This window comes from Bombina bombina, chromosome 6, assembly GCF_027579735.1.
Source record: "Bombina bombina isolate aBomBom1 chromosome 6, aBomBom1.pri, whole genome shotgun sequence".
Classification (NCBI taxonomy): domain Eukaryota; kingdom Metazoa; phylum Chordata; class Amphibia; order Anura; family Bombinatoridae; genus Bombina; species Bombina bombina.
Genome location: NC_069504.1, coordinates 446,645,188 through 446,671,447, shown reverse-complemented (window position 1 = coordinate 446,671,447; position 26,260 = coordinate 446,645,188). Strand labels below are relative to the sequence as shown.

At 40.2% G+C, this 26,260-nt stretch overlaps 1 protein-coding gene across 1 annotated transcript in view; it reads left to right on the top strand.

Moving 5' to 3' along the window:
• Positions 1-26,260, top strand: part of JADE2 (jade family PHD finger 2) — a 1,034,250-nt gene that overhangs the window by 992,905 nt on the left and 15,085 nt on the right. The window contains exon 11 of the mRNA XM_053717215.1: positions 17,738-17,866. Coding sequence (XP_053573190.1) covers positions 17,738-17,866 — 129 coding nt within the window. The remainder of the gene's footprint in view (positions 1-17,737; positions 17,867-26,260) is intronic.

Sequence of the window (26,260 nt, the reverse complement as noted above, 5' to 3'; positions counted from 1 at the left end):
GCATTGACAAGTTTTGCTGCCTGCTTTCTTCACTCAAGTCCATGTATCTGTCAAACTTGAAGAACTGTGTTGCTTTTCCACGGATTGGATTCCGGTAAGATCGTTTCATTTTACACACACATGTTAGAGATAGAAGACAGGGTCTCAGTGGGACTCCTTTATCTTTATCGAATCAAGGGTTAATATCTCCTGAGGGGGTTATTGAACAGTGGGGTCCTTTTTAATCATGTTTGTTATGGGATTTTGACTGCGTGCGAATGTGTACGGAGACATTTTTAGGCTCTTAGGCTGATACGGAACACACAGGTAATAGAGCGGCACAGTTTTATTAAGATGGCATGCTTTTACTTAGCAGGGGCAGTCCTGCATGCGGCACCATGTGACTGGGTATAGTCACGTCTTGTTTTTCCATTTCCAATTCCTGACCGAGTGCCTGCGGAGAAGAGTTAATTTCTCTACCTGTCTGGGTTATAGGAGGTGGTGAGTGCCCCAGCCATTGGGGGTTTAAGGTGCCAGTTGTTTTTTTGTCTAAAACTCTTATTTAGAATCATAAAGGGTTCTGATATGCTAGAGGATTCCTCTGATTCAGATTTCAATACCTGCGTATGTTGTGAGGAAAACCGGGTAGAAAGGGTTGGATCCTTTTTCTTTATTGTCTATATGTATATAGTTATAAAATCCAAGTCCCGAGCTCTATGGGGGGTTTGTGTTATACTCAGGCAGGATCTGTTAGTTTTGCACACCCTTTTGAAATTCTCCTTTGTGAATTTAACAGATTTAATTTCTAATCCGTTTGGGATAGTTTTTGTTTTAGAGCTCGGGGTTCTTGTGGACACTCTTTTGGAGTTTCGCCACTTAGGTTGTTTATGGTTTTATCGATTTCATGGTCGTAATTAATGGTCTTCTGTGGAAGCCTCTAGATCTCTGTTCAGGGTGATGATTACCTCGATTCCGTATATTTAAGCTTCGGTGCTTATTTTCTTTATTGTTTATTCTCCGTTTTTCTAGCACTGCTGGAAATTAAGATTATGGCTTTTTTTTTTGTTTGTTTATGACAGACATATCATACCCTTGTTGACGGGCAGATCCTGTTTTTGGTAATTGTGGAGCCTGTTCTTTCTTCTACTCTAGAGAGTGAAGTCCCATAGTGTAGTGGTTTTTATGTCTGCTTGACACGCAGATGATCCTGGGATCATGACCCAATGGGACTAGTGCACAGGTTCCTTTGAGCTGCAAATCATAAACAACCCAAGTGCTGAGTCGTGACGGCTTTTACCAGCTTCGGCTAGAAGACTTGTTCTGATGCTTCTTCCATTTTTCCATCGATCAAAGGTGGACCTAGACTGAGTTCTTGTGTGGCACCAGGTGGATTCTTTGGATGAGGTTTGGTTTTCAGACAGGAAGGCTCTTTGCCTTACAGCTTACGAAGTTAGAGCTTCTTCGGGTTCTGTCCTCCAATTCCCCTTCAGGCCTTCTTTGGCGCTGTGGTGGGGGTGTTGGATTCAGCCCAAGTCGGGTCTTCTCCCTAACTTGTTTTTTTTTTTTTTAACTCTGTCTTTGCAGGCTTTCTGGATTAACGGTGGGGATATCACTCTCCAGTGGGTTCAGATCTCCCGATATTGGGGATTTTTTTCTCCTAGTTCCCCTGGGGCAGTTCTATTTTGGTCTCTTCCCTGTCAGTAGGGAGAGTGTGTTTCTGAGGAATGTGGATCAGGAATTCCCTTCCATTTCTCCTTAGGGCTTTTTCAGTAGAGCACTTTGCTCTGAGGTCTGGTCTTCTGGATCCATGCCAGTTGGGACCTCTTGGTCTTTTTTGAGTTTGTGAGTTCCTCCTGCGTAGAAGGAAGGGTCTCAAATTTGGTGGTGGGCGGAGGCCCACTACTGCTCTTGTCAATAATTCGGTCTCTGAGCGTGCTCTTTTATATCGGATGGTCCTTACGTTCATCCGTTTTGCTCTGTCTATCCAGAGGTTCTTCTAAAATAGAAGAAATCAGATCGAGTTTTTTAGCTGAGGTCCTCTGGACTATGTGGCCTAAGGGATTAGTTCCTGGCCTAGCGAGTGGTAGGCTTAGAGTTTGAATCCTGCTGTGGCAGTTTTCTTTAGACTGAGAAGGTATATCCAACCAGCTTCTTTTTGGTCACGTCTTTCTCTGGTGACAATGTCTCGATCCTATCTGGAGTGCACATCAGTGAGACTGTTACTCCATTGTTGCCGCAAGCTCGTACTCACGGTTTAGAGGTCTCGATGCCATGAGAGTTTCCTTGTTGCAGGCCTACCACCACACTACTCTGAATGCACCCAATGCTGTCTGATCTCTGAAGTTAAGCAGGGTCAGGCCCGGTCAGTACCTGGATGGCAGACCACCTGGGAACATTGGGTGCAGTACGAGAACTTTGTAAGGGGTCGCTTGGTTCTAGCCAAGAGGAGGCTGCTTTCTGAAGGCTTTCCCTTCAGCTCGTTACTGGTTGCTCATCACCTATTTTAGGTGTGGAGTGTTCCCTCTTTCTCTCCCTTTGTTGGGAGGAGTTTGCTGGTTCTGGGTTTTTTCTGGATACTGGAGTATGCTTCTTTCCCTCTAGTATAAGCTGGATCAGAGTTAGTCTAGCTTGTTCTTGTTCGAAGGGGCAGCCGGCTTGGATAGCCTGTTGGTTAGCTTAGCTGCCTAGCAAGCGGAAGAATGCAGTTGGATTCCAGCTGTAGTACCTTTCTCTGGCATGTGATTTCACAAGCAATTTTTGCTTTTTGTTTGTGTTCTGGTTCCAGGGCTTTATGCTTCCAGGTGTTCAGTTGTGTTTGCTAGGGCCCTGCCTGTGGCAGGACCGGCAAGTCAATCCCTTTTTCGGGTTTGTTTATCCTTCTGGGCTTGCATCAGGTTCCTTTGTACCTGTGCAGGAGGTGAGCTTTGAATTCTTATTCAATTACCTATTTCGTCTGTAGATTGTTTTTTTCTACGTGTCATAGGTCTGTATTGCAATTTGCAATACATTCGTCTTTTTTGTGATGTCCCTCTAATAGGGCTATTTCTGGGTTTTCTATTTGTCCATATGGGAAGAGGTTCTTCCTTTTTTCTGTCAGTTTTCATTAGAATAGACAGTTTTTTTTCCTGGTAGGTGAAGGAGTGTTTTTGCAGGATCTAGGAGTCTGTGGGACACGAGCCTCCTCAGAGGTTTATGGCTCAGTTCGAGTACAGTACTTTCTTTTGGATCTCTGACATAGCATCCTATGGTTCTGATTGTTGGGTGGTTGCTTGGTCCTCCTAACATTCTTGTTCCTTTTATTTTTTACTTCTCTCCAGGAAGACTTCTGAGTTGGTTTTCTTGCAGGCTGTGGTGCCCTCAGGTTGGCCCGCCTCTTTTTGTTCCCTCCCGTTAGCATTCAGTGTCCTCTGTAGCTTGGGTATTATTTCACACAAGTAATGAATGCAGCCGTGGACTCTCCCTGTATTTAGAAGGAAAACAAAAATTATGACATGCCAGATAATTTCCTTTCCTTCGATACAGGGAGAGTCCACAGCTCCCGCCCATGCTCTCCGGTGGGCGGCCCTAAATTTGAATTATTTTCTTCTGGCACCTTTTTCACCCTGATATTTCTCCTGCTGTTCCTTCGGCAGAATGACTGGGGGATGAGGGAAGTGGGGGGAGGTATTTAAGCCTTTGGCTGGTGTGTCTTTGCCTCCTCCTGGTGGCCAGATTCTGTATTCCCACAAGTATTGAATGCAGCTGTGGACTCTCCCTGTATCGAAGGAAAGGAAATAATCTGGTAAATCATAATTTTTGTTTTTCCCCAACACAGAGCATCTTCCTAAGCCTCTTACACCTATCATACCCAATCTACATAATCCATCTTTACCCTCTTAGGTCACAGTTAACACATTTCCTACAACTTACCGTAAGTCAATAAAAACAACAGACTAAATATCTCACTACATACTTGTTTTGTTCTCCTTAGGTGTAATTTACACAAACATTATAGCAATATATCCATACTCACATCTAAGGATATTGTAGTCCATCAGTGCTTATTAGACTATCATCAGTTTAACCTCTACCATGTAACTCCTGTAATCCGAGCAGCCAAGCTCTGAACTCTGGGTTTGCGGGTGCTGGGTCTGACGTAACAATTCACTTTTTGGTATACAATGGAAGCCCTTTGGCCTGTGCTGAGCAACACATTTCCAATCTTTGTCAAGCACAGTCTCGACACGCGCCATACATGTTATTTATAGCGTGTACACTTAAAGGATAATAATAGGATGAATATCACTAAGAAAAATTCACATATGAAATAAGCCCTTATCAGGCAAACTTTCTAGATTTAGAAATCAGTATAAAGAAAGGCAAAGTTATAACTAAGACTTTTTTTTTTTTTTTAAACAAGTTGATGCAAACAGCTACATACATATAGCTAGTTGCCATTTGGACAAATGGAAAAATAATATTCCTAAAAATTTATTTTTAAAGATAAGAAAAAATTGCAGAGTAGACAGTGATTACTTGGAACAATTAACATTCGGCTAGATTACGAGTTTTGCATTATGGTGAAAAAGCAGCGTTATGGCTCTTTTTTACTACCGCTGGTATTACAAGTTTTGCAGGTATATCTGTACCGCACACTTTTTTGGCCGTAACGCAACGTAACTACCGCAGCTTTCAAAAAGGCCTTTTTCAATGGGACTTCCACAGCGCCGGTATTACGAGTTTGCCTGTCCGGCCAAAAAGTGAGCGGTACAGCCTATACCGTCAAGATCCGTACCGTAAACTGAAAGTCAGTAGTTATGGCTTTTATGTTACAGAGCTGTAGCATAAAACTCATAACTTAAGTGTTACAAAGTACACTAACACCCATAAACTACCTATTAACCCCTAAACCGAGGCCCTCCCGCATCGCAAACACTAAAATAAAATTATTAACCCCCTAATCTGCTGCTCCGGACATCGCCGCCACTAGAATAAACATATTAACTCCTAAACCGCCGCACTCCCGCATCGCAATCACTAGTTAAATATTATTAATTCCTAATCTGCTACCCCCAATGTCGGCGCCACCTACATACATTTATTAACCCTTAATCTGCTGTCCCTAAAATCGCCGCAACCTACATTACTGTTATTAACACCTAACCCTAAGTATAACCCTAACACCCACTAACTTTAACATAATTTAAATTATTCCAAATAAAAATTACAATTACTACATAACTAATTCCTATTTAAAACTAAATACTTACCTGTAAAATAAAAACTAAGTTACCTACAATATAACTAATAGTTACATTGTATCTATCTTAGGTTTTATTTGTATTACACAGGCAAGTTATTAACTATTTACTAGCTACCTAGTTAAAATAAATACAAATTTACCTGTCTTACACTAACACCTAACATTACACTAAAATTAAATACATTACATTAATTAAATGCAATTAACTAAATTACAAAAAAAATCAAACACTAAATTACACAAAATAAAAAAGAAATGATCAAATATTTAAACTAATTACACCTAATCTAATAGCCCTATCAAAATAAAAAAGCCCCCCAAAAATAAAAGAACCCACTAGCCTAAACTAAACTGCCAATAGGGCCTTTTGTGGGGCATTGCCCCAAAGAAATCCGCTCTTTTACCTGTAAAAAACAAAACAAAAAACCCAACAGTAAAACCCACCACCAAACCCCCCAAATAAAATCCTATTTAAAAAACTAAGCTCCCCATTGCCCTGAAAAGGGCATTTGGATGGGCATTGCCCTATAAAGGGCATTTAGCTCTTTTTCAGCCCAAACCCTAATCTAAAAATAAAACCCAACCAATAAACCCTTAAAAAAACCTAACACTAACCCCCCGAAGATCCACTCACAGTTTTTGAAGACCGGACATCCATCCTCAACAAAGCTAGGAGAAGTCTTCATCCAAGTGGCAAGAAGTCCTCATCGAAGCCGGGAGAAGTCTTCATCCAAGCGGAAAGAAGTGGTACTCCAGGCTGGCAGAAGTCTTCATCCAGACGGCATCTTCTATCTTCATCCTTCCGACGCGGAGCGGCTCCATCTTCAAGACATCCGGCATGGAGCATCCTCTTCTGTTGACGGCTACTGAAGAATGAAGGTTCCTTTAAGGGACGTCATCCAAGATGGCGTCCCTTGAATTCCGATTGGTTGATAGAATTCTATCAGCCAATCGGAATTAAAGGTGAAAAAATCCAATCAGCCAATAGGATTGAGCTTGCATTCTATTGGCTGTTTCAGTCAGCCAATAAACTGCAAGCTCAATCTTATTGGCTGATTGGATCAGCCAATAGGATTGAAGCTCAATCCTATTGGCTGATTGCATCAGCCAATAGGATTTTTTCACCTTTAATTCTGATTGGCTGATAGAATTCTATCAGCCAATCAGAATTCAAGGGACGCCATCTTGGATGACGTAATTTAAAGGAACCTTCAGTGCACTGCTGGGACCATATGAAGAGAATGCTCCACGCCGGATGTCTTGAAGACGGAGCTGCTCCGCGTCGGAAGGATGAAGATAGAAGATGCCGTCTGGATGAAGACTTCTGCCTGCCTAGAGGACCACTTCTTTCTGCTTGGATGAAGACTTCTCTCGGCTTTGTTGAGGATGGATGTCCGGTCTCCAAAACTGTAAGTGGATCTTCGGAGGTTAGTGTTAGGTTTTTTAAGGGTTTATTGGGTGGGTTTTATTTTTAGATTAGGGTTTGGGCTGAAAAAGAGCTAAATGCCCTTTTAAGGGCAATGCCCATCCAAATGCCCTTTCCTGGGCAATGGGGAGCTTAGGTTTTTTTAGATAGGATTTTATTTGGGGGGTTTGGTTGTGTGAGTGGTGGGTTTTACTGATGGGGGTTGTTTGTATTTTTTTTTTACAGGTAAAAGAGCTGATTTCTTTGGGTCAATGCCCCGCAAAAGGCCCTTTTAAGGGCTATTGGCAGTTTAGTTTAGGCTAGTGGGTTTTTTATTTTGGGGCTTTTTTATTTTGATAGGGCTATTAGATTAGGTGAATTCGTTTAAATATTTGATCATTTCTTTTTTATTTTGTGTCATGAATTTTTTTTTTGTAATTTAGTTAATTGTATTTAATTAATGTAATTTATTTAATTTTAGTGTAATGTTAGGTGTTAGTGAGGTTAGGTTTTATTTTACAGGTAAATTTGTATTTATTTTAACTAGGTAGCTAGTAAATAGTTAATAACTATTTACTAACTAGTCTACCTAGTTAAAATAAATACAAACTTGCCTGTGAAATAAAAATAAAACCTAAAATAGCTACAATGTAACTATTAGTTATATTGTAGCAAGCTTAGGGTTTATTTTATAGGTAATTATTTAGTTTTAAATATGAATTAGTTAGGTAATTAGATTAAGTTTTATTTAGATTTATTTTAATTATGTTAAAGTTAGTGGGTGTTAGGGTTATGGTTAGACTTAGGGTTAGGTTTAGGGGTTAATAACTTTAGTATAGTGGCGGCGACGTTGGGGGCGGCAGATTAGGGGTATTTAGACTCTGGGTTTATGTTAGGGTGTTAGGTGTAAACATAAGTATTCTTTCCCCATAGGAATCAATGGGGCTGCGTTACGGACCTTTACGCTCCTTTATTGCAGGTGGGTTTTTTTAGCCGGCTCTCCCTATTGTTGTCTATGGGCAAATCGTGCACGAGCACATAAAACCAGCTCAAAGCAGCTCTGGTATTTGAGTGTGGTATGGAGCTCAATTTTGCTCAACGCTGCAATATTGCCTGCTAACGCCGGGTTTTTGCAAACCTGTAATAGCAGCGCTATAGGGAGGTGAACAGTGGAAATAACTTGCAAGTTAGTACCGAGCCATTCATAACGCAAAACTCGTAATCTAGCCGATTATTAGTAGATAAATTTATAGAAGGTTGCTATGACCCTAAAACAATTATTAGAGAGAAGCAAAAAGTTTTAAATTATGATAGGAAAACACAGTTAAAGGGACACTGAACTATTTTGTGATTCAGATAGAGCATGTAATTTTAAGCAACATTCTAATTTACTCCTATTATCAAATTTTCTTCCTTCTCTTGGTATCTTTATTTGAAATGCAAGAATGTAAGTTTAGATGACGGCCCATTTTTGGTGAATAACCTGGGTTATTCTTGCTGATTGGTGGATAAATTCATCCTCCAATAAAAAAGTGCTGTCCAGAGTCTGAAACAAAAAAGAAGCTTAGATGCCTTCTTTTTCAAATAAAGATAGCAAGTGAACGAAGAAAAATTGATAATAGGAGTAAATTAGAAAGTTGCTTAAAATTGCATGCTCTATCTGAACCTAAATCAAGAAAAAAAGGGCCCACGTTTTTTGCCTTCTATGAACAAACTGTTTTTTTCCTACATGGGCATTAGCATAGTGTGTGTGTATGTATATATATATATATATATTGTAGAAGTGTGGGTTAATTCAAGGAAAAATCCACTTCCACCAGTGGCCAAAAATATTTTTGTTTTGTAGTGTTGTTTTTGAAGAGCGCTCTGTATTTTCACATAAACAAGGAGGAGAAAATGAATATACAAGCCATAAATAGTGAAGTAAGTTATTTGCAATAGGTTTTAAATACACAAAAGTAAACTGTGATTCCTAAATGCTCACCTTCTTATACCTCATCAATATGAGGTATATATAAAGCCTAGGAGGAGACTTGTATGTTAAAGATGAGATGAAATTCCATTTGGTTCCTTTTCAGTAATTACTTTCCAGTGGTTACTTTGGATGAATGCTTGGAGTAAAACTGTATCAGCTTCTCTATTGTAGCAGTTAAAGGGACAGTCTTGTTAAAATTAAACTTTTAGATACAAGGTAATCACAGAGGTAAAACATATACTAATATAACTGTGTTGGTTATGCAAAACTGGGGAATGGGTAATAAAGGGATTATCTATCTTTTTAAACAATAACAATTCTGGTGTAGACTGTCCCTTTAAGCTGTAACATATACTTCCAAGTTTATTATAAATCAAAGTAAGTCCAATAAAAAAAATATTTATTAAATTGGTTAAAAATTAAATAAATTCCACTAAAAACATAATAAAACAAAAGATAATGTGGAAAATGTTGCTGGTTAAAAGGAAAAATAGACATACTATGCTCTTTTAAAATAAAAATGGTACTTCTATTACTACTTCTATTAGTTGTCTGTTAACTTGTAGTTAAAAATACTACTTCTATTAGTTGTCTGTTAACTTGTAGTTAAAAATACATGCAGATAGGGATAGGTATAACCCAGCAATAGCGAATTGTTGGTGCGTGGGAGCCACTCTTAGCGTTTACTGAATTAGTATGCCAATAGAGTTTCGGCGAAAAAAAACGGAGGTTATGTTGATGATGTCACAGTCACGTATCCCTACGTATTTTGTGAGTCTCTGCTCACTTTATCAGTGGTCAAAGCAATCTCATATATATAAATAATGTATATAGTGTGTGTGTGTGTGTATATATATATATATATATATATATATATATATATATATATATACAGTATCTCACAAAAGTTAGTACACCCATTACATTTTTGTAAATATTTTATTTTATCTTTTCATGTGACAACACTGAAGAAATGACACTTTGCTACAATGTAAAGTAGTGAGAGTACAGCCTGTATAACAGTTTAAATTTGTTGTCCCTTGTCCCCTCAATATAATTGTCCCCTCAATATAACTCAACACACAGCCATTAATGTCTAAACCGTTGGCAACAAAAGTGAGTACAACCCTAAGTGGAAATGTCCAAATTGGGCCCAATTAGCCGTTTTCCCTCCCCGGTGTCATGTGTTAGTGTTACAAGGTCTCAGGTGTGAATGCGGAGCAGGTGTGTTAAATTTGGTGTTATCGCTCTCACACTCTCTCATGCTGGTCACTGGAAGATCAACATGGCACCTCATCGCAAAGAACTCTGAGGATCTGAAAAAAAGAATTGTTGTTCTACATAAAGATGGCCTAGGCTATAAGAAGATTGCCAAGACCCTGAAACTGAGCTTCAGCACGGTGGGCAAGACTATACATTGGTTTCACAGGACAGTTTCCACTCAGAACAGGCTTTGCCATGGTCGGGTTGACTAAAGAAGTTGAGTGCACGTGCTCAGCGTCATATCCAGAGGTTCTCTTTGGGAAATAGACATATAAGTGCTGCCAGCATTGCTGCAGAGGTTGAAGGGGTGGGTGGTGAGCCTGTCAGTCATATGCCGCACACTGCATCAAATTGGTTTGCATGACTGTCGTCTCAGAAGGAAGCCTCTTCTAAAGATGATGCACAAGAAAGCCCGCAAACAGTTTGCTGAAGACAAGCAGACTAAGGATTAATGGAACCATGTCCTGTGGTCCGATGAGAATAAGATAAACTTATTTGGTTCAGATGGTGTCAAGCGTGTATGGCAGCAACCAGGTGAGGAGTACAAAGACAGGTGTGTCTTGCCTACAGTCAAGCATGGTGGTGGGAATGTCATGGTCTGGGTCTGCATGAGTGGTGCCGGCACTGGGGAGCTACAATTGATTGAGGGAACCATGAATGCCAGCATGTACTGTGACATACTGAAACAGAGTATGATCCCGTCCCTTTGGATACTGGGCCACAGGGAAATATTCCAACATGATAACGACCCCAAACACACCTCCATGATGACCACTGCCTTGCTAAAGAGGCTAAAGGTGATGGACTGGCCAAGCATGTCTCCAGACCTAAACCCTATTGAGCATCTGTGAGGCATACTCAAACAGGAGGTGGGGGAGCGCAAGGTCTCTAAGATCCACCAGCTCTGTGATGTCATCATGGTTAAGGCAGTGCTGGAAAATAATTGTGGCCACACAAAATATTGACACTTTGGGCCTAATTTGGACGGTTTAGACATTAATGGCTGTGTGTTGAGTTATTTTGAGGGCACAGCAAATTTACACTGTTATACAGGCTGTACACTCACTACTTTACATTGTAGCAAAGTGTCGTTTCTTCAGTTTTGTCACATGAAAAGATATAATAAAATATTTACAAAAATGTGAGGGTTGTACTCACTTTTGTGAGATACTGTGTGTGTGTGTGTGTGTGTATATATATATATATATATTATACTGTATGTATATATATATATATATATATATATATATATATATATATACACACACACACACATAATAAATATATATACACACACACATAATAAATATATATATATATACCAACACATAATAAATACATATACACACCCGCACATAATATATATATATATATATATATGTATATATACCCACACGTAATAAAGATATATATATATATACCCACACTTAATATATATACACAGCCACACATAATATATATATATATAGCGCAAAACATGAAGCACTCCAGAGGTCTTTCATATGCATCACCTTTAATTAGTGAACGTTTTCGGGCAATAAACTGCCCGTCCTCAAACTTACAAGGTTTACAGAAAACTTACCACCCAGCTGTGTTATAAACCGCCACCAGAGAAAAGTGCGTCACGCTCTCCACGGTGGATGCGCCGCCCCTAACGAGTGACGTCATCGCCCGTGGCAACGTGTATGGACTAAATAAACAAAACAAAACAAAGAAACGGCATGATTATAAATGCACATAACAAGCGCTAAACATAAAAGATTGTGAACATGAGCAATATTAATGACAATGGGAAGTACACACTATATCGCTATGTAATATATCAAATGCCACATACAGTTACCATAGCAACCCATAGTAAACAAACGCCATATGCAGCAGGTATAAAAATTAACCAAAGACAGCATTACATATCCAAATGTGTCAGACCCCATAAGACAAAACATGGAGAAAAGGAAATGGCAAGATAAACATACTAGAAATGTAACAATTGTCAAAGATACCATAAAAAGAGGTGCTAGAACGGAACATGGCTCTCATAGAATTATAAACAGCAATTAGAATGATTCTGGACTCCAAAACAGATTAAAATGATTCTGGACTCCAAAAGAGATGACAGCTGATGGGAAGGGATCATAAAAACACCTGCCAATCCAGCTGTGTGTTCAGCCCATAAGGCACAAGAGTGTTCAACTCAAATGTCCATTTTGCTTCTTTTTGGAGAAGCAATCGGTTCCTATCGATCTGCTATCAAGACGGCACTCAATAAGGGCACATCGGAGCAACCAGTGGCCAGACACTTTTTGGAACAAAAACATAGTGTTATGGACCTCAAGTATACAATCATTGACCATGTACCGCCGCTGTTAAGAGGAGGTGATAGGGGACATGATTGTTCTATATTGATGATACTGGCAGAACATTTGATAAAGATGTCATAACGACATCGAAACGTTATGGATGTGTACTTGCTTTTTGATATGAATTAAAAAAAAATTTCACTAAAGACCAGTGAGTGCCTTCTTGCAAACGAGGAAAATAAATATATATATATATATATATATATCACCGGGTCATAATAAATATATATATTTATTTTTATATATATATATATATATATATATATATATATATATATATATACATACACACACCCCCACACATAATATATATAAATATATATATATAAATATATACACCCGCACCCACCCACACATAATATACTGTATGTATGTGTGTATATGTATATATATATATATATATATATATATATATATATACACACAATATGGAATGTGAAATATTTACATTTTCATGTCAGGTAAGCGCACTTTCTATGGGTGAATACGTTAACATGATTGAGATATTCAAATTTCGGCATTCTGCACGCATCAGGTTAGCGCGCAAGTGAAATCTTGTAATATGAACGCTACCCGACGCACGCAAAAAACTTACTTCTAGCAGAGTGAGCATGGGATAGTTAAATACCGCTCAACTTGTTATCTGGCCCTTATTGTTTTTGGTACTATGAACCATTGTGCAATGTATACAGAAAATGAATTGGTAGAAAATATGTAAACATAAAAAATATATTAATATATCTAAACATACAAATATTAGATACATTTTAAAATCATACAATATTCTGATTACCCAGAGTGGTGATTTTAAACCATTTTGACAATTATTGCATACTCCTAGCCCTATCCAAACTCACTCAGTGTAGCAAAAATATATTTTAAAAAACAAACAAAACATAAAATAGTCATTCTACATTTCTCCCATTTGTTTAGATTCTTAACCGTTGTTATTACTTCAGAGAAACAAAGGCCTAGATTTGGGGTTTGGCGGTAGCCGTGAAAACCAGCGTTAGAGGCTCCTAACGCTGGTTTTAGGCTACCGCCGGTATTTGGAGTCAGTCAAAAAAGGGTCTAACGCTCACTTTTCAGCCGCGACTTTTCCATACCGCAGATCCCCTTACGTCATTTGCGTATCCTATCTTTTCAATGGGATCTTTCTAACTCCGGTATTTAGAGTCGTGTCTGAAGTGAGCGTTAGAAATCTAACGACAAAACTCCAGCCGCAGAAAAAAGTCAGTAGTTAAGAGCTTTCTGGGCTAATGCCGGTTCATAAAGCTCTTAACTACTGTGCTCTAAAGTACACTAACACCCATAAACTACCTATGTACCCCTAAACCGAGGTCCCCCCACATCGCTGCCACTCGATTAAATTTTTTTAACCTCTAATCTGCCGACCGCCACCTACGTTATACTTATGTACCCCTAATCTGCTGCCCCTAACACCGCTGACCCCTGTATTATATTTATTAACCCCTAACCTGCCCCCCACAACGTCGCCGCCAGCTACCTACAATAATTAACCCCTAATCTGCCGACCGCAAAGCGCCGCCACCTACATTATAGCTATGTACCCCTAATCTGCTGCCCCTAACACCGCCGACCCCTATATTATATTTATTAACCCCTAATCTGCCGCCCTCAACGTCACCTCCACCGGCCTACACTTATTAACCCCTAATCTGCCGACCGGACCGCACCGCTATTATAATAAAGTTATTAACCCCTAAAGCTAAGTCTAACCCTAACACTAACACCCCCCTAAGTTAAATATAATTTAAATCTAACGAAATTAATTAACTCTTATTAAATAAATTATTCCTATTTAAAGCTAAATACTTACCTGTAAAATAAATCCTAATATAGCTACAATATAAATTATAATTATATTATAGCTATTTTAGGATTTATATTTATTTTACAGGTAACTTTGTATTTATTTTAACCAGGTACAATAGCTATTAAATAGTTAAGAACTATTTAATAGCTACCTAGTTAAAATAATTACAAAATTACCTGTAAAATAAATCCTAACCTAAGTTACAATTAAACCTAACACTACACTATCAATAAATAAATTAAATAAAATACCTACAATTACCTACAATTAAACCTAACACTACACTATCAATAAATTAATTAAATACAATACCTACAAATAACTACAATGACATAAACTAACTAAAGTACAAAAAATAAAAAAGAACTAAGTTACAAAAAATAAAAAAATATTTACAAACATAAGAAAAATATTACAACAATTTTAAACTAATTACACCTACTCTAAGCCCCCTAATAAAATAACAAAGTCCTAATAAAATAAAAATGCCCTACCCTATTCTAAATTACTAAAGTTCAAAGCTCTTTTACCTTACAAGCCCTGAACAGGGCCCTTTGCGGGGCATGCCCCAAGAAGTTCAGCTCTTTTGCCTGTAAAAAAAAACCATACAATACCCCCCCACCCAACATTACAACCCACCACCCACATACCCCTAATCTAACCCAAACCCCCCTTAAATAAACCTAACACTAAGCCCCTGAAGATCTTCCTACCTTATCTTCACCATACCAGGTTCACCGATCGATCCAGAAGAGCTCCTCCGATGTCCTGATCCAAGCCCAAGCGGGGGGCTGAAGAGGTCCATGATCCGGCTGAAGTCATCATCCAAGCGGGAGCTGAAGAGGTCCATGATCCGGCTGAAGTCTTCATCCAAGCAGGAGCTGAAGAGGTCCATGATCCGGATGAAGTCTTCTATCAACGGCATCTTCAATCTTCTTTCTTCGGGAGCCATCATCTTCCATCCGACGCGGAACATCCTCTTCTCCCGACGCCTACTAGCCAAATGACGGTTCCTTTAAATGACGTCATCCAAGATGGCGTCCCTCGAATTCCGATTGGCTGATAGGATTCTATCAGCCAATCGGAATTAAGGTAGGAATATTCTGATTGGCTGATGGAATCAGCCAATCAGAATCAAGTTCAATCCGATTGGCTGATCCGATCAGCCAATCAGATTGAGCTTGCATTCTATTCCTACCTTAATTCCGATTGGCTGATAGAATCCTATCAGCCAATCGGAATTCGAGGGACGCCATCTTGGATGACGTCATTTAAAGGAACCGTCATTCGGCTAGTAGGCGTCGGGAGAAGAGGATGTTCCGCGTCGGATGGAAGATGATGGCTCCCGAAGAAAGAAGATTGAAGATGCCGTTGATAGAAGACTTCATCCGGATCATGGACCTCTTCAGCTCCCGCTTGGATGAAGACTTCAGCCGGATCATGGACCTCTTCAGCTCCCGCTTGGATGATGACTTCAGCCGGATCATGGACCTCTTCAGCCCCCCGCTTGGGCTTGGATCAGGACATCGGAGGAGCTCTTCTGGATCGATCGGTGAACCTGGTATGGTGAAGACAAGGTAGGAAGATCTTCAGGGGCTTAGTGTTAGGTTTATTTAAGGGGGGTTTGGGTTAGATTAGGGGTATGTGGGTGGTGGGTTGTAATGTTGGGGGGGGGGTATTGTATGTTTTTTTTTACAGGCAAAAGAGCTGAACTTCTTGGGGCATGCCCCGCAAAGGGCCCTGTTCAGGGCTGGTAAGGTAAAAGAGCTTTGAACTTTAGTAATTTAGAATAGGGTAGGGCATTTTTTTATTTTGGGGGGCTTTGTTATTTTATTAGGGGGCTTAGAGTAGGTGTAATTAGTTTAAAATTGTTGTAATATTTTTCTTGTTTGTAAATATTTTTTTATTTTTTGTAACTTAGTTCTTTTTTATTTTTTGTACTTTAGTTAGTTTATTTCATTGTAGTTATTTGTAGGTATTGTATTTAATTAATTTATTGATAGTGTAGTGTTAGGTTTAATTTTAGGTAATTGTAAATATTTTATTTAATTTATTTATTGATAGTGTAGTGTTAGGTTTAATTGTAACTTAGGTTAGGATTTATTTTACAGGTAATTTTGTAATTATTTTAACTAGGTAGCTATTAAATAGTTCTTAACTATTTAATAGCTATTGTACCTGGTTAAAATACTGACAAAGTTACCTGTAAAATAAATATAAATCCTAAAATAGCTATAATATAATTATAATTTATATTGTAGCTATATTAGGATTTATTTTACAGGTAAGTATTTAGCTTTAAATAGGAATAATTTATTTAATAAGAGTTAATTAATTTCGTTAGATTTAAATTATATTTAACTTAGGGGGGTGTTAGTGTTAGGGTTAGACTTAGCTTTAGGGGTTAATACATTTATTAGAATAGCGGTGAGCTCCAGTCGGCAGATTAGGGGTTAATAATTGAAGTTAGGTGTCGGCGATGTTAGGGAGGGCAGATTAGGGGTTAATACTATTTATTATAGGGTTAGTGAGGTGGATTAGGGGTTAATAACTTTATAATAATAGCGGTGCGGTCCACTCAGCAGATTAGGGGTTAATAAGTGTAGGCAGGTGGAGGCAACGTTGTGGGGGGCAGATTAGGGGTTAATAAATATAATATAGGGGTTGGCGGTGTTAGGGGCAGCAGATTAGGGGTACATAGGGATAATGTAAGTAGCGGCGGTTTACGGAGCGGCAGATTAGGGGTTAAAAATAATATGCAGGGGTCAGCGATAGCGGGGGCGGCAGAATAGGGGTTAATAAGTGTAAGGTTAGGGGTGTTTAGACTCGGGGTACATGTTAGAGTGTTAGGTGCAGACGTAGGAAGTGTTTCCCCATAGGAAACAATGGGGCTGCGTTAGGAGCTGAACGCAGCTTTTTTGCAGGTGTTTTTTTCAGCTCAAACAGCCCCATTTTTTTCTATGGGGGAATCGTGCACGAGCACGTTTTTGAGGCTGGCCGCGTCCGTAAGCAACTCTGAAGTTGAAGTTGCGTTAAATATGCTCTACGCTCCTTTTTTGGAGACTAACGCAGCCATTCTGTGGACTCTCAATACCAGAGTTATTTTAAAGGTGCGGCCAGAAAAAAGCCAGCATTAGATACGCGGGTCCTTACCAGCAAAACTCTAAATCTAGCCGATAGATCTTAGAGCCTTAAAAAAGCAACACAACAAAATAAGGCTAGCGGCTACTGCCAGGTATATGGAAATCATCTAGCATTGTGTCAAACACAGGAGGACACATTTGTAAGAAAAGGATTGCTGTTTCACATAAGGGATCTCAAGTTTGTCTGTGTATTGTGGGGGCAAATTAGAGCATACGTCACCCCTTTAATGTAGTTCCATATACCTATATTTCTGTCAGGTGATCACTGATGACATGCTCATCAGCTAATAGCCACCTGGTCGTGGGACATTGTTGGGCACTCTGGGGGAGGGGTTTACAAATTGCAGATTTTAGTATTCCATGTTGTTTTCTAAGAGATAAGATTTGGCAGGACAGATGTCCCAGCTCCGAAATGACCTGATGTATGTTGGGTACTTTTTGCTATGTACTACTGTAATGTTGTTTTTCGTCTTCAGAATTTTAATAGTTTTGGTGTATGGGCTTTATTAAATGTTTAATAAATCTTTCAACAGAAAAACCCAAGAAGAAAACCAATGGTAAAAAAGCTAACCCTAAAAGAAGAGGAAGAGATGGTAAGAAGGGCACCCCAGAGAAGAAGGAAAAGATGAAAACAGGGAGTGGGTCTGTACTGGGACAACTTGGTAAGTACATCTCAGTGTGTTACCTTTTAAGGGTTTGCCTTCAATCATATATTATGTTATCTGTTTTACAGATTTGGGATTTTTTTCTCAAAGGGATTATTGATTGGAATTGGTGTATCATTTTCTTTTTAATCCTAAAACCAGTTTTCTTTCAGGTGTTTTAAAAATATCTATATTGTTTTTGGTAATCTCATTCTTCCTTGGGTTTTTGCAGGTTCTCCTGTATTCCATTGAACCTGTGCATAAATTGTCTTTGAGTTGTTGATCTTCTCCACAACCTAAAGTTTTTTTGAGTAGGACACTCCACACATCACTAATTATATGATTTGTCATCAGAAGTTGTTGTTTACAACCTCAGCCTTTTCTTCCACTGCTGCTTAATTCTCATGATAACAAATCTGAGATTGTTCCACCATTCTGTTTGAATTTTTATGATTGTGAAGCTCTTCTTCATGGTCTTGAAGTAGATAGAGCAGTTGAGTATAATTCAGGAAATAGGCTGTGCTTAACAAATTCTAAAAGCCATGGATCCATGGTCCTAAAATGGCATTTATTTATGCTAAAAAATATCTTAACTAGCTGTGTGACTGGCTCATTTGTTTCATTTAAATTGATCAACCCCCTGGACAGTTCCTTTAGCCTCCTACTGTTAGGCCTCATGATGTACTCCCTCTGTATAACCTCTACTGTAAGTTACAGTACTGAATGGGCTCTCTACTGAATACTTTATTCATTTCAGTGTAGTGGGCAGTTGCTGGGTAAGTGCCTGTTTTGTTCACACAGCCCGCAGGCTATTAGTAGGTACTTTTAGTAGTGTACAGCACAGCCAACACTTGTCCAGTCTGTGACATTTATGCTAACAGTAATTACTTCAGTACATTTAGTAGTGTAGAGCACAGCCAACACTTGTCTAGTCTGTGGCATTTATGCTAACAGTAATCACTAAAGTACATTAAGTAGTGTACAGCATAGCCAATACTTGTCCAGGCTGTGACATTGATGCTAACAATGATTACAACTGTATTTGGGGAAAATATTTAGCAATGTATGCACAATATAATATGTCTGTATGTTTGTGCACCTTTGGTGTTGCCCTTTTCAGACTGTTGCCACTTTAAGGGCTCCGGGATTACTTTCCTTCCGACACTAATTTTGACTCCTTATCTATCTGGCAGGGGATGGATTCGTTCTGGCTCAAAAGATTTTGGCATAGTGCTTATTCCTTGCTCAGCGAGGGGCAAATTTGAGGTCAGGGAACGTATTTTATATACTGTAGTGCTTGGCACACTTATATATTTAATTGGACAGTCTACACCAAAAGGAGACTTATTTTATTGGAATCCTTGCCCTCTGATGACACTGCAATACATTATCCTAAAGATAGTGCTCCATGTTCTGTGTATGTCCTTATAATACACACATGGGAGGTGGTCGAGGGAGAGGATCAAGATGAAGTCAGTGGTGGGATTCGTGATCGGTGTTGTGCAAATGAAACGCTTTGACAAATAAAGGTCCGCTATTGAAATGAGACCTTTAGATGTGTTCCGGGTACTAAAAGGCCGGCTGAGACAATTCCACACACTGCACGTGTCACTCTCCGTGCATTAGCATGAATCAGCGCGCACAACACAGAGCATATTTGACTCCACACACCCTGGAGACACAATGACATCACTACTAGAAGGCGGAGTCTGGTGGCCATTTAAAAAAAAAAAACTGCTGGCAAACAAACTCTTATTTCCAAAGAATGCAAAAAATGACAATATTTAGTATAATTTATTTACAGTGTCATCAGAGGCCAAGGATTCCAATAAAGTAAGTCTCCTTTTGGTGTAGACTGTCCCGTTAACAAGGATTTTATGTGTGCGCATTGCTGCAGATTTTTTTTTCCAGCACGGTAGCAGTTTATACGTTTCCCGCACTAAGGATTCCTCTTCGCACTCTCTTCTCCTTCGTACTGCGTCACTATATTGGCAACCATCTTATTTACAGCAAAGCTGTTCCCTACTGTACAGTTGGTCCGGAGGGGGTAAGATCACTATAAAAGGAGCTAAGTGGGTTAGTTTTTACGGGTTTAGGCAATTTTTTGTCCTTCCAATCATTTTGTAACCTACATTGGGCTGTGCTTTTTACTATTCTTGTACTTTCCTTTTGTACTTTATTTTCAGTACTGTTTATTTTGTATTTGTCCTTATGGAGTGAACTGAGCTGCCCCTCCTGGGTTAGATCCATTAGAGGTTGGTTCACAGACTTTATATTACCATCTATCAAGTGCAAGTTGATTGTGGTCTGTCTTCCAGCTCAGCTGTAATGCCTCTACCTTATCTCTGTGTTGCAATCACAATTACTACTTATTTATGTTCCCAAGCTATTAATACTCTAGGTAGCGCTACTGATTACTTTCCAGGATTTAGGGATTATTTACAATCCGCTACTTCTGAGGCTTTGGATGCTATGCTAATGTCTAGTAAACGTATAGGTATTTCCTCTAGCTCTTTAGCTAGGGGTGATGTACCTATAATTCATTCTTTTGCTGAACCAGTTCAGGTGTCTGCCTCTGAAGCTTCCTCTTTCTTCTCGGAGGGTGAGTTATCTTCAAAGGATTTATCTTCACATTCAGTTCAAGTATCTAAAGAGACATCTTTTAATTTCAAGGTGGAACATATTTGGTCTCTACTGAATGAGGTTTTCAACACCTTAGTGATTCAGTATCTAGAGCCGGTTGAGGACAAGACTATTCAACAGTTATATATTATCTTCAAACATAAAGCTTAATCTGTGGAAGCCTTCCGGTTCCTGCTGTAGTTTCTGAGATTATGTTTGAGGAATGGGATAAACCATGAGTTCCTTAATTTCTCCAACATTGGTGTGTCCGGTCCACGGCGTCATCCATAACTTGTGGGAATATCTCTTCCCCAACAGGAAATGGCAAAGAGTAAAGCAAAAGCTGTCCATATAGTCCCTCCTAGGCTCCGCCCACCCCAGTCATTCTCTTTGCCGTTGCACAGGCAACATCTCCACGGAGATGGTTAAGAGTATGTGGTGTTTAGTTGTAGTTTTTTTATTCTACTATCAAGAGTTTGTTATTTTAAAATAGTGCTGGTATGTACTATTTACTCTGAAACAGAAAAAGATGAAGAGTTCTGTTTGTGAGAGGAATATGATTTTAGCAGCAGTAACTAAAATCGTTTGCTGTTTCCACATAGGACTGTTGAGATGAAGTAACTTCAGTTGGCGGAAACAGTTAGCAGACTTTTCTGCTTAAGGTATGACTAGCCATTTTTCTAACAAGACTGTGTAATGCTGGAAGGCTGTCATTTCCCCTCATGGGGACCGGTAAGCCATTTTCTTAGTCTCAAACAGAATAAAGGGCTTAATATGGGCTATAAAACTGGTAGACACTTTTATGGGCAAGATCGATTGCTTTATTTGGGCATTTTATACATCTTTATGTCGAAATTCACACTAATAAACTTTGGGGAACTTTTTTTTAACGTCAGGCACTGGGTTAGACACCTTTCCAGTCAGGAAGGGCCTTCCCTGTAGTAGGCTGAGCCTCATTTTTGCGCCATTACTGCGCAGTTACTTTTGAGAGCAAGACATGCAGATGCATGTGTGTGGATCTAAAAGTAGTTGAAAAGGTTCCTAGAAGGCTTCATTTGGTATCGTATTCCCCCCTGGGTTTGGTAAAGTCGCAGCAAAGGCTGTAGCTGGGACTGTAGAGGGGTTAAAACTGTACCGGCTCCGGTTTCTTCATTTTAAGGGTTAAAGCTCTGAAATTTGGGGTGCAATACATTGAATGCTTTAAGACACTGTGGTGAAAATTTGAACAATTCCTTCATAGTTTTTCACATATTCAGTAATAAAGTGTGCCCTGTTTAAAATTTAAAGAGACAGTAACGGTTTTATTTTAAAACGGTTTTTTGTACTTTATTGACAAGTTTAAGCCTGTTTAACATGTCTGTGCCTTCAGATAAGCTATGTTCTATATGTATGAAAGTCAATGTGTCTCCCCCTTCAAAATTGTGTGATAATTGTGCCATAGCGTCCAAACAAAGTAAGGACAGTACTGCCACAGATAGTAAAGTTGCCCAAGATGATTCATCTGATGAAGGGAGTAGACATAGTTCTACATCATCTCCTTCTGTGTCTATGCCAGTTTTGCCCACGCAGGAGGCCCCTAGTACTTCTAGCGCGCCAATGCTTATTACTATGCAACAATTGACGGCAGTAATGGATAACTCCATAGCAAATATTTTATCCAAAATGCCTGCATATCAGAGAAAGCGCTATTGCTCTGTTTTAAACACTGTAGAGCAGGAGGGCGCTGATGATAATTGCTCTGTCATACCCTCACACCAATCTGAAGGGGCCATGAGGGAGGTTTTGTCAGATGGGGAAATTTCAGATTCAGGTAGAATTTCTCAACAGGCAGAACCTGATGTTGTGACATTTAAATTTAAATTAGAGCATCTCTGCGCACTGCTTAAGGAGGTGTAATCTACTCTGGATGATTGTGACAACCTGGTCATTCCAGAAAAATTATGCAAGATGGACAAGTTCCTAGAGGTTCCGGTGCACCCCGACGCTTTTCCTATACCCAAGCGGGTGGCGGACATAGTGAATAAGGAGTGGGAGAAGCCCGGCATACCTTTTGTTCCCCCTCCTATATTTAAGAAATTATTTCCTATGGTCGACCCCAGAAAGGACTTATGGCAGACAGTCCCTAAGGTCGAGGGGGCAGTTTCTACACTAAACAAGCGCACTACTATTCCTATCGAGGATAATTGTGCTTTCAAAGATCCTATGGATAAAAAATTGGAGGGTTTGCTTAAAAAGATTTTTGTACAGCAAGGTTACCTCCTGCAACCCATTTTGTGCATTGTTCCTGTCACTACAGCAGCGTGGTTCTGGTTCGAGGAACTAGAAAAGTCGCTCAGTACAGAGACTCCGTATGAGGAGGTTATGGACAGAGTTCACGCACTCAAGGCTAATTCCTTTATTTTAGATGCCGCTTTGCAATTAGCTAGATTAGCGGCGAAAAATTCAGGGTTTGCAATTGTGGCGCGCAGAGCGCTTTGGCTAAAGTCTTGGTCAGCGGATGTATCTTCCAAGACAAAATTGCTTAATATCCCCTTCAAGGGTGAAACTCTCTTTGGGCCAGAATTGAAAGAGATTATCTCAGACATCACTGGGGGAAAGGGCCACGCCCTCCCACAAGATAGGCCTTTCAAAGCCAAGAATAAGTCTAATTTTCGTTCCTTTCGCAATTTCAGGAACGGACCGGCTTCCAACTCTGCATCCTCTAAACAAGAGGGTAATGCTTTGCAAACCAAACCAGCTTGGAAACCGATGCAAGGCTGGAACAAGGGTAAGCAGGCCAAGAAGCCTGCTGCTGCTAACAAAACAGCATGAAGGAGTAGCCCCCGATCCGGGACCAGATCTAGTAGGGGGCAGACTCTCTCTCTTTGCTCAGGCTTGGGCAAGAGATGTTCAGGATCCCTGGGCACTAGAAATAGTTTCTCAGGGTTATCTTCTGGAATTCAAGGAACTACCCCCAAGGGGAAGGTTCCACATGTCTCACTTATCTTCAAACCAAATAAAGAGACAGACATTCTTACATTGTGTAGAAGACCTGTTAAACATGGGAGTGATACACCCAGTTCCAACCGTGGAACAAGGAATGGGGTTTTACTCAAATCTGTTTGTAGTCCCCAAAAAAGAGGGAACTTTCAGACCAATTCTGGATTTAAAGATCCTAAACAAATTTCTCAGAGTGCCATTGTTCAAAATGGAGACCATTCGAACGATTCTACCTACAATCCAGGAGGGTCAATTTATGACTACCGTGGATCTAAAGGATGCGTATCTACATATTCCTATCCACAAAGATCATCATCAGTTCCTAAGGTTCGCCTTTCTGGACAAACATTACCAGTTTGTGGCTCTCCCATTCGGGTTAGCCACTGCTCCAAGGATTTTCACAAAGGTACTCGGGTCCCTTCTAGCGGTTCTAAGACCAAGGGGCATTGCAGTAGCACCTTACTTGGACGACATTCTAATACAAGCGTCGTCTCTTTCAAAGGCAAAGGCTCACACAGACATCGTTCTGGCCTTTCTCAGATCTCACGGATGGAAAGTGAACATAGAAAAAAGTTCCCTGTCTCCGTCGACAAGAGTTCCTTTCTTGGGGACAATAATAGATTCTTTAGAAATGAGGATTTTCCTGACAGAAGTCAGAAAGTCAAAACTTCTAAACGCTTGTCAAATTCTTCATTCTGTTCCACGTCCTTCCATAGCTCAGTGAATGGAAGTAGTAGGGTTGATGGTTGCAGCAATGGAAATAGTTCCTTTTGCGCGAATTCATCTAAGACCATTACAACTGTGCATGCTGAAACAGTGGAATGGGGACTATACAGACTTGTCTCCAGCGATTCAAGTAGATCAGAAGACCAGAGACTCACTCCGTTGGTGGCTAACCCTGGACCACCTGTCCCAGGGAATGAGCTTCCGCAGACCAGATTGGGTCATCGTCACGACCGACGCCAGTCTAGTGGGCTGGGGCACGGTCTGGGACTCCCTGAAAGCTCAGGGGCTATGGTCTCGGGAAGAGTCTCTTCTCCCGATAAACATTCTGGAACTGAGAGCGATATTCAATGCTCTCAGGGCTTGGCCTCAACTAGCAAAGGCCAGATTCATAAGATTCCAATCAGACAACATGACGACTGTTGCTTACATCAATCATCAGGGGGGAACAAGGAGTTCCCTGGCGATGAGAGAAGTGACCAAAATCATAAAGTGGGCGGAGGATCACTCCTGCCACCTATCTGCGATACACATCCCAGGAGTGGAAAACTGGGAGGCGGATTATCTGAGTCGTCAGACATTCCATCCGGGGGAGTGGGAACTCCACCCGGAGATCCTTGCCCAGTTGACTCAATTATGGGGCATTCCAGACATGGATCTGATGGCGTCTCGTCTCGTCAGAACTTCAAGGTTCCTTGCTACGGGTCCAGATTCAGGGATCCCAAGGCGACTCTAGTGGATGCATTAGTAGCGCCTTGGACCTTCAACCTAGCTTATGTGTTTCCACCGTTTCCTCTCATTCCCAGGCTGGTAGCCAGGATCAAGCAGGAGAGGGCCTTGGTGATCTTGATAGCTCCTGCGTGGCCACGCAGGACTTGGTATGCAGACCTGGTGAATATGTCATCGGCTCCACCATGGAAGCTACCTTTGAGACAGGATCTTCTTGTACAGGGTCCATTCTAACATCCAAATCTAGTCTCTCTCCAGCTGACGGCTTGGAAATTGAACGCTTGATTCTATCAAAGCGTGGGTTTTCAGATTCCGTGATAGATACTCTGGTTCAAGCCAGAAAACCGGTAACTAGAAAAATTTACCATAAAATATGGAAAAGATATATCTGTTGGTGTGAATCCAAGGGATTCTTATGGAATAAGATCAAAATTCCTAAGATCCTTTCCTTTCTACAAGAAGGTTTGGATAAGGGATTATCAGCGAGTTCTCTAAAGGGACAGATTTCTGCTTTATCTGTCTTGTTACACAAACGACTGGCAGCTGTTCCAGATGTTCAAGCATTTGTTCAGGCTTTGGTTAGGATCAAGCCTGTTTACAGACCTTTGACTCCTCCCTGGAGTCTAAATCTAGTTCTTTCATTTCTCCAAGGGGTTCCGTTTGAACCTTTACATTCCATAGATATTAAGTTGTTATCTTTGAAAGTTTTGTTTTTAGTTGCTATTTCTTCTGCTAGAAGAGTTTCTGAGTTATCTGCTCTGCAGTGTACTCCGCCCTATCTGGTGTTCCATTCAGATAAGGTTGTTTTGCGTACTAAGCCTGGTTGGTTTCCAACAAGAATATTAACCAGGAGATAGTTGTGCCTTCTTTGTGTGCGAATCCAGTTTCAAAGAAGGAACGTGTGTTACACAATTTGGATGTAGTCCGTGCTCTAAAATTCTATTTAGAAGCTACAAAAGATTTCAGACAAACATCTTCTCTGTTTGTCGTCTATTCTGGTAAAAGGAGAGGTCAAAAAGCGACTTCTACCTCTCTTTCCTTTTGGCTTAAAAGCATCATCCGATTGGCTTACGAGACTGCCGGACGGCAGCCTCCTGAAAAAATCACAGCTCACTCTACTAGGGCTGTGGCTTCCACATGGGCCTTCAAGAACAAGGCTTCTGTTGATCAGATATGTAAGGCAGCGACTTGGTCTTCCCTGCACACTTTTGCCAAATTCTACAAATTTGATACTTTTGCTTCTTCGGAGGCTATTTTTGGGAGAAAGGTTTTGCAAGCCGTGGCGCCTTCCGTTTAGGTAACCTGATTGGCTCCCTCCCTTCATCCGTGTCCTAAAGCTTTGGTATTGGTTCCCACAAG